Source organism: Lutjanus erythropterus, chromosome 7 (genome assembly GCF_056507025.1).
Source record: "Lutjanus erythropterus isolate fLutEry1 chromosome 7, fLutEry1.hap2, whole genome shotgun sequence".
NCBI lineage: Eukaryota > Metazoa > Chordata > Actinopteri > Lutjaniformes > Lutjanidae > Lutjanus > Lutjanus erythropterus.
The window spans coordinates 34,032,306-34,045,122 of record NC_139323.1 but is presented as its reverse complement, the minus strand read 5'-3'; the positions used below and the strand labels follow the sequence as shown (position 1 = coordinate 34,045,122).

Sequence of the window (12,817 nt, the reverse complement as noted above, 5' to 3'; positions counted from 1 at the left end):
TTATTAAGATATTTTATATTGTGTTTCAGTTGTGACAGAATTTGGGGGGAAGAAAAATATTTCAAAGCTGTCTGAAAAGACAAAACAAGATTTAATTAAACAATTACTACAAATGTGAACCTTGGATGTTATCAAGTGTGTAGACTTCGGTAGGGACAAGTGTCTACCAATATTCAGGGATTACTGAATTATCCTAAGCAATAATTTTGATCAGGAGGAAAAGAGAGAAATCTATGCAAATCTATTATTTTATTATTTATTCCCATACATGTTGTAATCTCAGTCAGCATTCCTCCGGCAGCAGCACAGCGTCTCTTTGTCTCTTCTCTCACTGCCAGGTTCAGGCAGGAGACTGACAGCTTTTACTATTTTATTAGGACACGTCCCCACCAACCATCGCATGAAACACCCGCCTTTGGATGTTATAAAATTTACAAAGTTTGGGGGAAAAAGCCACCACTCTTACCACAGCTTCTGAACCAGTCCCTCACACTGGCCCATTAATACAATAGACAAATACTTCCTCAGCCTGGGTTTGAAGCCTTTTTAACGTTCAGATCACAGATTTACTTGTCTAACCTGTGGGGCAGCAGAGCATACGGTTGTGCAGAGCTGCTGGTGTAACAGATGATCTCATTACGCCTCGACAGCGGGCCACAGGTCTGAGCAGAGAGCAGGAGCTGTCAGCCTGTCAGCAGCAACGTCCGGGTGTCTGGCCACTGTCAGCCGCTACTACGAGCTCATGCCTGGAAACAGCCTCGGTATCAGAGAGCAGACAATCAGCAGACAAGAGGAGGACACTCTCTGCTGTCGGTCAGGGTGTTCTCTCCTCTCCAGCTCTTACAACTTTAAACACTGTTACGGTACGGGAACCCGGCCGTGATGACGCGACCCCCATCAGCTGCACAGAGAGGAATGAAATGTTCCCAGAAAGATGAGGAATGTTGTTTTTGCTGTGCGGCCGAACATAGAGCGCATTGTCTCTGAAGATATGTACGTGTGTACAGTATGTGGATGTGTTTGACCTTTCCGTTAAACCAAACACAAGTGCGTGACGTTTACATCATTACGTCGTTTCAAGTTTTGATGTTCAAGATAGATAGTAATCACCAGTCTGTGGAAAACACATTTATTAAGTTGCGAAATATTGCTTCACTTTCCACTAGCAATAAATGAGATAGTTCAGGACTGTTTGAGACAAATATTAGTCCTGTCTTTATTTAGGAATTACGCATTTTATCTATTTAAAGCTATAATCAATATTTTAATATTAACATTAGATACAAAATTATGTACATGAGAAAAAGGTCACAAACCTGCATATAATTATCACCAGGTTATGTTCTCTTTTCTTCAAAGATTTTTGCGTTTTTTAAGTTATTGTTTTGGCTTTAAAGCCTCTGTCTTTACCGTTCTGATTCACTCTTACAACTCATCAACATCGTTTAAAGCTGCAGCGGATGATTTTCATGAAAATCCGTTCAGATAAACCCTCTGTGGACTACCTGCCCAGCGTCAAACGATAAGCAAACAAAGTCAGCAACTAGCTGGGGAACATGGATCATTTAACAGCTAAAGAGACATATTTCTCTTAGGGGTTGGTGGAGACCAACAGTAAAAGAGAGTAAATACTGGACTTATAAGGTTCTTTCACATTTAACCCGTTTTGTTCGGTTAAAATGGACCCCGGTGCATTTGACTGGTTAGTGCTGTTCATCTGAACTGGTTTGAAAGCTGTCGGTCAGACCCTGGTATGCACCAAACAACTGGACTGAGGTGGAGACTCATAGTCTGAAAGCAAATGGACCAACTACAGGATTTTAGCATGATTTCAAAAGTTAATCTACTATAAATCCAACTGCTGATCATGGAATCTGAGGAGGATATTGAATTTATCTGCATAAGCCATGTATATATTTATTTTAGTAACACGTGGGCACATCAGCACGAGCATTTTCCCTGATTAACAAGTCAAAAGCTGTTAAAACTGCTATTCCATGCACTTTATCAGCTCATTAAGCAATTAAAATGTGGGTGAAAGCAATCCCACAGTAATAAACCTCAAATTATGCCGTACAAAAACACTTTTAGTCCTGTCCTACCTGTCAGTCATATGCAGCAACTAGCTAAATAGTGCTTATAATCCATTACTCTTCTGTGATTATGACAAAAGAGGAAACAGACCAGAACTTTTTCTTTGCTTTCCGACCCAATGAACCAAACTACAGGTGTGAAAACCCCCATGATCTGCAGGTGGCCAGAAACACGACTCCGACCGAATGATTCTCTGCATCTGCCGGATGTGTAAATAAGCTCAAACATTAGCCATATCAACTTTAAAGGCACTGATGTGTTTGTATTTACAGCTTTTTTCCACTGCCGAGTGACAAAAAAGACAATGACTTCACTTTATGTCCTCAACTGACGCAGCACCTGTGCTCCTGCAGCTGTCAGTGTGTTTGCATAATGACGATGAGCCTGGTTTCCAGCTCTCAACAGCTAATACGTTTCACAAACAGCAAAGCCACCGACAACACCGACACCGCTGTTTATGCCGGTGTCGCAAAGAGCCAAGCCAAGCTCTGTGAAGAAATGATCCACACCACTTTTGAGCTGAAACTCACTATTTTATACTGAATTTTAGGAACAGACAAAAGCTATTGTAATCATGTGCTTTGCATAGTAACAGTAACTGCAGCAGGAGTTGTGGTCGGGTTGAGGGGAGAGTAAGGTTAGAAGAAAAAATCAGGAGAGAAAGTGTGAGTTTCTTCATTCATTTAGTCCATAATGGAGCATGAAAATACAACAGATTCATCACCTTATATCATCTTGACAAGAGCTGCAACGATTGATCAATCATTAAATTAAACCGGAGCTATTTTTGTAATCGATTAATTAATTAAACAAATTTTTAAAGAAAAAAAAGTCAAAATTCTCTGATTCCTTCTTCTTAAATGTGAATATTTTCTGGTTTCTTTACTCTTCTCTGACAGTAAACTGAATATATTTGAGTTGTGGACAAAACAAGTAACACTGATCAAACAACTGATCGATCAATGGAAAATTTTCTGTCAGATTGAAAAATAGATCCAAACATGAAAAAATACATCCATGCTCTGCACCTGTTTTCACGATTGAACCTATTTTTCAACCGACAAGATTGTGGCAGGATTAATTAATTGATTTTCATTGTTTTCTTACATTTTGTGAAACAACAAGTAAACGATTAGTTGAAAAATTATTGCCAGATTGACATTTTTCACCTACAAATGATCAATCAGTTGTGAATATAATGGACAGATTGATCGGCAGTAAATTATTTGCAGCCCTAATCTTGATGAATATTATCACAAACATATACACACGTTAGATACTTTATAAATCAGAAATAAATGCATTTAGGCAGAGTTAACAGGACATCTCATTGTTTTTATTTCCTCTCATCAGGAAAACAACATAAAGCATTTTAGACTACTGATTTATAAGAGTTTAATTAAGATACTGCTAAATTTCTTCTAGAATCTTTTATTTTTTTGGTGACCCAAATAAAATCTCTGGTGACCCACCTGTGGGTCCCGACCCAGTGTTTGGGAATGTTATAGGGAACAAGCCCAAACACGGATGGTGTTACTATTATATAACCATTACACTGTGCAATCAACATTTACTTCATAATGAGAAGTTAAAGCAAGAAAAGGGTCTATTTCCGCTTAAAAGAAGTTTGACATTTTTGCATTAAATTCAGAAATAAGTGCATCAGAGACATTTTAGCACTGAACAATAAATTTTATTTCTCAAGCAGTCCAGCTGCTCCAAATTTAAATTCACATTCACATGCAATGTCACAATATTTACAATAAACTCACAGTAATGCAGTCTTTGGCAGAAATTTTGAAAATTTTGATATAAATTAAAATTGCACTCTTTTTGCATAGACACAAATCCAGCAGAGTAACACATATGAAATCCTGTGTATATGACATATCAGCGGATAAATACATTCTAACAATATTGTCAGAAAGAGATAAAGTTAAGTGCAAAGTTTTTGACAGACATCAAAAGTCTTTTCAGCTCAGAATGCAGCTGCGCTACAACAGCTTTTCTCGAACTGCATCATTGCTCGAAACACCAGATTCTAACAGCGTTTTTAAAAAACGTGCAGGTAATGGCGCAGTGAAGAAAATGTAACCTTAATCCCATCTGGTAGAAATGCTCTGTGTGCCGCCTCTAGCAGCACACAGCTCCCAGCCTAATCATCCCAACTTCATTGTTGGAAGCTCTCAGCAGGACGGAATAAAAATGGCTTCGGTTTTGCATTTTCCACACTTGCCGGTAATGTTTATGCTCAGGATTTGCATTCGGGTCTATTATCCCGAAGCGGTGCCTGGAATGAGCATCATCAGCGGTCTATTCACACATCACAGCGGTAAACAAATGACTTCAGGACGGGCTGTCTAGTTTGACTAGGACTTAATGTGCTTGCCCTCTCCCCTGGCTGCTGCGTACAGCTCTTTGTAGAGGTCGGAGTGGATAAACCGTGGGTACGAGTTGTTCTCCATCAGGCTGTAGACTTTCCTCTGAGCTGCCAGGAAGCTGGTCGCAGTGGGCTCATGGAGGCTCTGGATGATAGCATTTTTGGTGTGAAAATCCAGGTTTATCTGTGAAAGAAGAAACAGCCACGATTAGCCTTTAACATCCTTTTTCTAAAGTAAAGAAAAGCCTCTATAACTTGACAGTACATGCACTCCGATTAAAGGAGAAATCTGTAATATATGCACTGTGATTTATCGCAAAATTAACATGATATGTAGGCTGAATGAGTTATTCCTTTTTGGTCTTGCAATTGCTCCTTAAAACTAAGTTATTTGGATTAATATCAAATGCTCTAATGACATCTGTCAGCTGTTACCTCTTTGGGAGCTTCATTTTTAATGAACTCCTCGTAAATGCTGTTGGCCTTGGCCACCAGCTCTTTGTGCGAAGTGTGGTGCTTATAGTCCTCACAGGCCGTCCAAAACTCGATGTTCTCTTCGCAGAACTCGGACTTCAGGAACATACAAAAGGCAGCTTTCCCATCTGCAGGAGGAGGGAAGAGAAGAAGAACTGTTAAAGATGAGGCCAGTAACATGAGCTGTTAGCGTAAGGTAAAGTAAGTGCAAAACCATTACAGCATGCGTTTTATTGAGGCCAATAAAGTGCCTACATTCAGCACACCGTTACCGTGTGACCTTTGAGACTCTTTTATGTAATTGTGCACCAATCATGCGGTGAGTGACACTTACATTTATGACTGAGTAGTGTGTCAAGTGACTGCGCCCATTGGTTCACATCATCAGCAGTTGGCCTGAGGGGAGAGAAGGATCGTGTTAAGGACGAGGTAACTGCTGCTTTTAAGAGCAAGTTTGAAGTCGGGCCTGAAAGACACTGGATTTTTTACTATACATAAAATGCTCCCTAAAAAGCTAAAAAATAAAAACAGTTTGCATTATGTTCCTGTCATAAAACAACTTTCATATCAAAGCCAAAGTGTTTATTGTCATATGCAAAGTTAAAATAAGTTCCCTGTACAAAGAAACTCTTGCTTTGCCTTCCACTCAATGAAACACACATATAAAAAGTGAAGGGAAAAAATAAAATATATTAAAAAAATGGTGGCATTTCAGACAACATATATGCCAATACTGATGCAGACTGATATGGCTGTGTTTGGCCAATAATGGGCTGATAATATCGGGCGTTAGTTTGAAGTTACACTGCAAAATCCTTACATTATCAAGATATAGTGTTACCAAAACAGTACTATATTGCCACAAGTCTTCTTTCACTGAATGAAAATAATTTATTTGAGGTGTAAAATCATAGTAATCTGCTTTGGTTTGATTGAGTCATAAAACAATATATAGCATGCATACAAAAATATACACATTACAAAAAAGTAAAGTGCAGATTCAATAAAGTGTGGATAATTCAAAGATAAAAATTTAAGTTGAATAAAGATAGATTAAAATACATAAATTTTAAACTATAACTCACATGAAGCACAAAAAGATGTTACGCATGAACGTGAAAAGTTATCTAATAGTACGTATATTCCTTAGAATAAAAAGTTCTTACCTGTAAGATCTGTTCCTCATTGTATGTAATATCGACTGGGAGGCGTTTGTCTTCAAGAGAAGTCCTATTCTGTTTCTCCAGTTTTTCCTCCTGAAAAAAAAAAATGAAAAATTATTCCTCAGTGTTTCATGGCAGAGTAAATCTGATTAAAATATTTTTTATTTTATTTCAGAAACATTCTCATTAAACACCACATTAACTTACTTCATTCCCTTCTTCTCTGCGGGCAGGTCAGTAGGTTTCATACAGTCAGTGAACGCCATGCTTTGGGATGACACACTTGTAAGGATCTCTCTCATGGTTCAATCTCCTCTGCTTCTCCCTCTTGACTCGTCAGGCAACTTTATAGTTTCTCCCCGGCCGCGGCAGGCAAGAGGCGGACCTGGAATCGCAGGTCTTTGACGCGATTGGCTCTCGCTGTGTAAACAGTGACTTGCCCTGGTATGACTCTCAGGGCCCGAGGCAGCGATAGGCTGTCACTGCATAAACACCCCCCTCCCTTCCTGATTTTCCTGCAGGGTTCCATTTTTAAGCGTAAGGTCAAGATGTGACGTACATGCAGACTCAATGCCCTTATTCCTAAAATAAGGTTCTGTCAGACAGTGATGGAACTTTTCTGTACTTGCTTGAGTGTTTTTATTTCTTCTTTTACGTTTTGCAGATTTGCAGCTGCTCAGTGACGTTCACCCAGACACATTAACAAAACAACAGAGGCTTTAATGATTCTACTTTCCACTATTTAGTAGATTCCTTAATTAAAGAAATACAAAAACCTCAGCCACACTCTTAGACGTAAAGGTGCTACAAGAACCTACTGAGAACCCCTTTATATTTTAACACCCAAAACAGCAGCTACACTTTTAGAGATAAAGTTGCAAACTAGAATCATAATGGGCTCTTTGGCTTGTCCCCATCAGAGGACCCTTTTTGGTTCCTCGTAGAACCTTTTATAGAGGTTCCACTTGGGACTCTTTCAGAGGGTTCTACCTTGCACCCAACATAAAAGATTATACCTAGAACCATCTGTGAAGGGTTTCAACCAAAACCCCTGGTGAGAGGTTCAAAAGGATTACCCCTCTGTGGTGTAATGGTTCCATCCAGAACCCCCTCTGAAGGTTCTGTACAGAATCTTTCCATCTTTGAAGGGTGCTAACAAGAACCCACCCAGGGGTTCTACCTAGAAACCTTTTATATTCCAAGGGTTGTTTTTAAACCCCACCCATGGGGTTCAGCGTAGAACCCCTTTATATTCATGGCTTGTATCCAGAACCCCCTCAGGGGGTTCTACTGAGAACCATTTTATATTATAGTACAAAGAACCCTTGATGACACAGTTCTTCAAGGAATTCAACAACCCTCTCTAGGGTTCTGTCCAGAATCTTTTCACCTTCAAAGGGTGCTAGCATGAACCCACTCAGGGGTTTTCACCAAGAACCCTTTTATATTCCAAGGGTTTTATTTAGAACCCATTGAGGGGGTTCAACCCAGAAGCCTGACAAAACTCTTACTTCAAAAAAGGGCTCTTTGGATGAAAAGGGTCCTGAATGGAACCCCTAAAGAACAACTGATGTATCCATTCTTCATAAAAAATGTTTAACCTCAGCCCTCCAGGAAGAACCCTCATTCCTGAGAGTGCACCACGTACACCACGTTTGGAGACTGTTTCCTGTTGCCAGGGGCTCTTATCTGTCACAAGTGGCATTGCTGATGTACAGTCGGTTCATTGTGACTTAGCGACACAACCGGCAGTGTTCATATTTAATGAATTACTCACAGAGGGTGTGGATCCATGAAGAAATGCGTGTCATGATGGCACTGTGAGATATGACAGGTTGGGACATAGATGATGATGCAATTTCCTTTTACCTTAATTAGATGTGCACAATGCTTTGTTTTACATTCTTCCAATACTTACTTCAGTGTATTAATAACTTAAATAGAGCAACCTGTTCGTCATCAGTAGTAGTTACATCTAGTGGTGACTTTAGGTCAAAAGATGTCCATACATTGATTTGGGTTAAATTTGTCTGAAAAGTGAACGTGTCTTTAGACGTTTTGGTTGCCTTGTTTCAGCAGCCCCAGGGTGCAGTTTGAACTACGTTTCAATGTTAAGCAGGTTCTGTCAGTCAGCAACACTAGAATCAAGGAATTGACCATTTATAGCAAAGAGTTATACAGTTAGATTTGGTGGAAAAAGCTTTGCTCGTTGAGGGAGCTCAAAGAATCCGTTGCTGCTAGGGGAACTGATCCCCCATCAACAAACACATGCACGAACGTAAGATCTTATTAAAGTCAACAAAACCACAAGCTTCAGCACCATAGGAGGAGGTTAGAGGGAGCCGGGGCGGCGAACGTGCGTTGGCATGAGGGTATCAGGAGTGATAGTGAGAAGTGTACACCTGTATAAATATGAGTGAATGTTAATGGTCAGCTGGTAGCCAGGCAGCTGATGATTGATAGATGAGACTATAAAACATGAATCAAACAACTGATACTGATCTGCTGAGTGCTCTTGCTGAACTCTTAGTCATCTTAGTTTTACTTACGTAACAGACATCTAAAAAATGTAACTGTCAACCAGTTCTAACCCAGTTTCAATATGACATGTCAGTGGCTGTGTTTGCAGCAACGTATGCCTATGCACAGTTTGCATTAGAAAAAGTTGATGTAAGTTTTCACGCTTGCTTAAGGTGGTTTTTCCCTTTTCTGAAATAGATTAAATGCCCTTAATAGGAGATGGAAACGCTTTTTCTGAATAAGTTCTGACGTAATGGACATAATTCACATGACTGATCAGCTGTTTCTGCTCTGATAGTCTCCACATCACTCCCACGGTTCTTTAATCCGTGATTTGTCCATACAGATGATGGAACCCCCCCCCCCGACATTAATACATTAAACAGAGATGTCATCTTTCTATAATTTTTCTGCATCTTTTTTCACCATCTGTGGTTCGACCGTTGCTCTGTCAAAGTCCATGTAAAGGAGAAAGGGAGTTTTTCATCTAAACACAGAAAAGACTGAGAAAAGACCACGATTTCTGTATTTAGGAAATTTTCTTTGGAGGGGGGGACCTGAAACGTGGCTCGGTGACGTGCCGGAGCCAAATCAAAATTTGGCTGGGCGATTAATAACACGTTTCTCTGGTGTGACAAAGTCAAAACAAACATTTATTTTTAATTTTAATTTAATTTAATTTACGGTATTTTTAATTACATAATCTTGTTGTGCCCTGTCCGTCTTCAACGGTAGAATGGTAGCCTGGGAAGCAGACAAATCTGCTGAGCTCGTTTTTTTGTCAGGCAGATCCGTATAGCTCCCCCACCATTCAGACACAATTCAACCAGCCTTAGATCCAGTTGGGACAATCACAGCCATTCATGTAATATGGAGCTATACGGTGAGTGGCAGGTTCTAGACAATTACATCCAGTCAGCAGGTCTGTCCAGTGCAATACTTCAGGCTTGTGAAAGTCAGATCAAACTGTCAAACTAGGCAGTGATGATCAATCAAGATTCTGCAACTACATTGCCTATTTCTTGCCTCGCATGTCTGCAGAAACGTGTTTTAGTTAAGCTGTAATATGTGAAAGACTGTGACCAGGCGTGTGCACTTTTTGGCCTACTTTCAGACTAAGGTTCCTGAAACTCAGGCTAAAATATAAAACTAGGTGGTGTTGATCAAATATCAAATATGTCCTGCTTGAAACTGGAGCACCGCTACGTCTCACGTTTCGTTGCTCTACTGTAATGTAACTTTGGTCAGGTTTCGTTGCTCTGATTGGTTGCAGGTCTATCCAGTTGTGACCAGAGCACTGTGGTCTGCATGCATTGATAACGTCTCTTGGAAATTGAAAATGACCTGAGGGGTTCTGGACAGTTTGTCTGACGATGCCCGGCTAGAAAAATGGTTTTCTCACCAGAGAATTGGCGAGACCTACTGCTTATCTTGATAAGCAATTTCCTAGTAGTCACTTCACAGTAGTGGATAGAAACAAGTGATAATTCACATTTTATTTTGTCAGTTTCCTTGAAATTTGATTCAAATTTGCAATACACTTGGATGGAAACAAGGCTGAAGTCTTTTGGCTATATAGTTAAAGCACTGATGATTGATTGATTAGAACTTAAGGCACATTATCACCAAATTTCTCATTGCTAATGAAGACACAGGGCAACTTTAGCATTTTTAGCATTCATTCTTGTCCAAGTAACACAAGTCCAATACTCATTCTCCTTTTGTTTTGTTTTTTTAATCTCTTGAGCTGCTAGCTGTATGACTTTCTTTTAGTCACTAACTTCGTCTGTTGTTTCCTGCTGGGCAGTGTTTGCATGGGTATTTTAGCCCCTTTTTTAAAAAAAATCTTTTTCCCCACTAAAACCAGCTGCCCTCCTCTTCTGGAAATGGAACTGATGGGCCAGAAAGCAAACCAGTGAGTCAGAAGACGCTAACAAGCTTCCAAGAGCTGCAGAATTGGGTGATTCTCTGTCGGCTCATCAACATGTGACTCCTCTGGCCTGATCTATTTGGAACATGAAAATGCTGATTAAAGGACCCCAATTTAATGATATAGATTCGATATACAGATTTAGCTATTGTTTGCTACCAGGACAGTGATATTACATAACTGAATCCAATCTTTGGCGTTAAGCGTCTGCCATCCCAACTTTTCAGGAGCAAAACTGTGAATAACTGTCAGCTGTCTAAAGTATATTTTTGAATAGATCATTGGTCAGTTCACATTCGTTAAAGCACACATGGTCAGTTTAATTACTAAACGTGCCAGATGTCATGTACAGAACTGAGTATTCTTGTATGTACAAAGCAGAAGCTCTTTTCAGTTTTTGCAGATGCAGCAGGGTACCAGATGAATCAAATGCCACACACGCATTATTACGTAATTGTTCACCTAAACCTGCATGTCCAGTTTTTATACACAGTAGATGAGTAACCCACACCATCCACACAAGGCACCATCCCTGCCTTCCCTCCCTGTTTCCATTCAGTCACAGTGTTTGCACACAAAGCTGTGGTCATGCAAATGTTTGTCATTCCGTTATAGGTGCAGTTTGTCTGCATGATATTGCAGTGGAAAAGTACACAAGCTAATTCTCATGATAAATTAAACAATACAGTCTATGTTGAGATGTACAGTTATAACCAGCAATTAAGCAAGATTAGCGCAAAAGTTAAAGTTAAAAATGAGAAAACATTTGCTTGCATTTGAATGCATGCTCTGGACATTGAAAACAAGTTTGAAAGTAATTTCCCATCAGTGTCTGCTTGAGAGACCTACCATTTAAGCACTGGGAGCTCCTTATTCCAGTAACAAAGTGGTTCCACACCGAACTCATGTCCAAAAAACTCTAACAGGGCATTCCTATTGAGGAACAGGGCGCACATATGTAAAGAACAATCACAATATGTTCTAAATTATCTGACCTAATGCATCTGCGTCACCTGCTGTGTTATGTTGTGATTATCACTGGCCACCCTCTCTCTCTGTGTTGCACCAGTTTGGAGCTCAGCTGGGTGAAAACACGGTGTTCACCTCGTGTGTTTATTATGATGTGCAGACTGTGTGTAAGCAGCCGTCTGTTTAGAAGTGGATGAAGAGCAGAGCCAAGTTTCCACTAAGGCACGAGGGCTGTCCAGCAGGCCTTACGCAGAAGGTGATTCCCAGCACTGGCTTGTAGAGTTTGTCCTCTCCTTCGTGTTTGGACACTCTGGTATTCATAAAATCGGCTGCACTTTAAACCCGTCTATGTGCTTTTGATATGTTCTTAGTGGTAAAGTGCGTAAAGCTTGCATGAAGCATTGTGTGCTTAAAGGGAGTGTGTGTCAGTTACAGTAGATGCAGAGAGGTTAGCAGCACGGAAGCTAAGAAATGCACTGTTATGGACAGAGTCAGCAACAAAAGATATTTTAGCCACTTAAATAAAAGTTCTTTTTTGGCTTTATTTTGCCATCAGACAGCATTTTCTGATGGGAAACCACCGTTATGTGAGCAAAATATTGCTCTCTTCAAACCAACCAAACTCCATGGGCAAAATCAGGAGCTTTGCATTCCAGTACACAGAAGTAACTGGTGTACCACTGCCTCAATCTGTAAGTTTGTGTTGTTGAGTGATTTTGGTGTTTTAAAAGGATTCACCAAATTCACACAATGACACAAACAAATGAACAGACTGAGACAGTGACAGACCAGGATCCCCTGTGTTCTGTGAGGTAAAATTACTGATTTTGCCAATGGAGTTTGGCTCGTTTGGAGAGAGCAATAGTTGGCTTTTAAATAATGGAAGTTTTCTGTCAGAAAAGTCATACGAGCACACACTTAGATTGATATTGATTTTGTTAGATTAACCTTTTCTAAGTGGCTACATTACTTTTTGTTGCTGACCCTGTCCACATCAGTTCATTGCTTAGCTTCTGTGCCAGCAAACCTCTCTGCTTCTCCTAATTAGGGGCGTGCTGACTGGCATCTACTGTAGGTAATACACTGACTATGGAGTACCTCATAGAACTTCACGTCTAATATTCAAAGATAGCCGAAAACACCATGGCCACCAGCATGAAAAGAAAGACATGTCTGCAAGGCAGGCAGAGTGGATGACCAGTCCAGTTTGTGTGTACTACAGACTGTGGAAAATACCCATATGACCCTCTGCATGTGGCTGCTGCACATGCACTCAGCCCAAAACAA

The 12,817-nt window shown here is 40.1% G+C and overlaps 1 protein-coding gene across 1 annotated transcript; it reads right to left on the bottom strand.

Moving 5' to 3' along the window:
* Positions 1-3,765: 3,765 nt before the first annotated feature.
* Positions 3,766-6,469, bottom strand: LOC146324284 (regulator of G-protein signaling 8-like). The gene is made up of 5 exons (XM_084722298.1): positions 6,319-6,469; positions 6,115-6,204; positions 5,283-5,344; positions 4,910-5,076; positions 3,766-4,658 (listed from the first exon to the last, which is right to left on the bottom strand). The coding sequence occupies exons 1-5, from the start codon at positions 6,411-6,413 to the stop codon at positions 4,464-4,466; spliced, it is 609 nt and encodes a 202-aa protein (XP_084578424.1). The 5' UTR covers positions 6,414-6,469; the 3' UTR covers positions 3,766-4,463.
* Between the last annotated feature and the right edge of the window lie 6,348 nt (positions 6,470-12,817).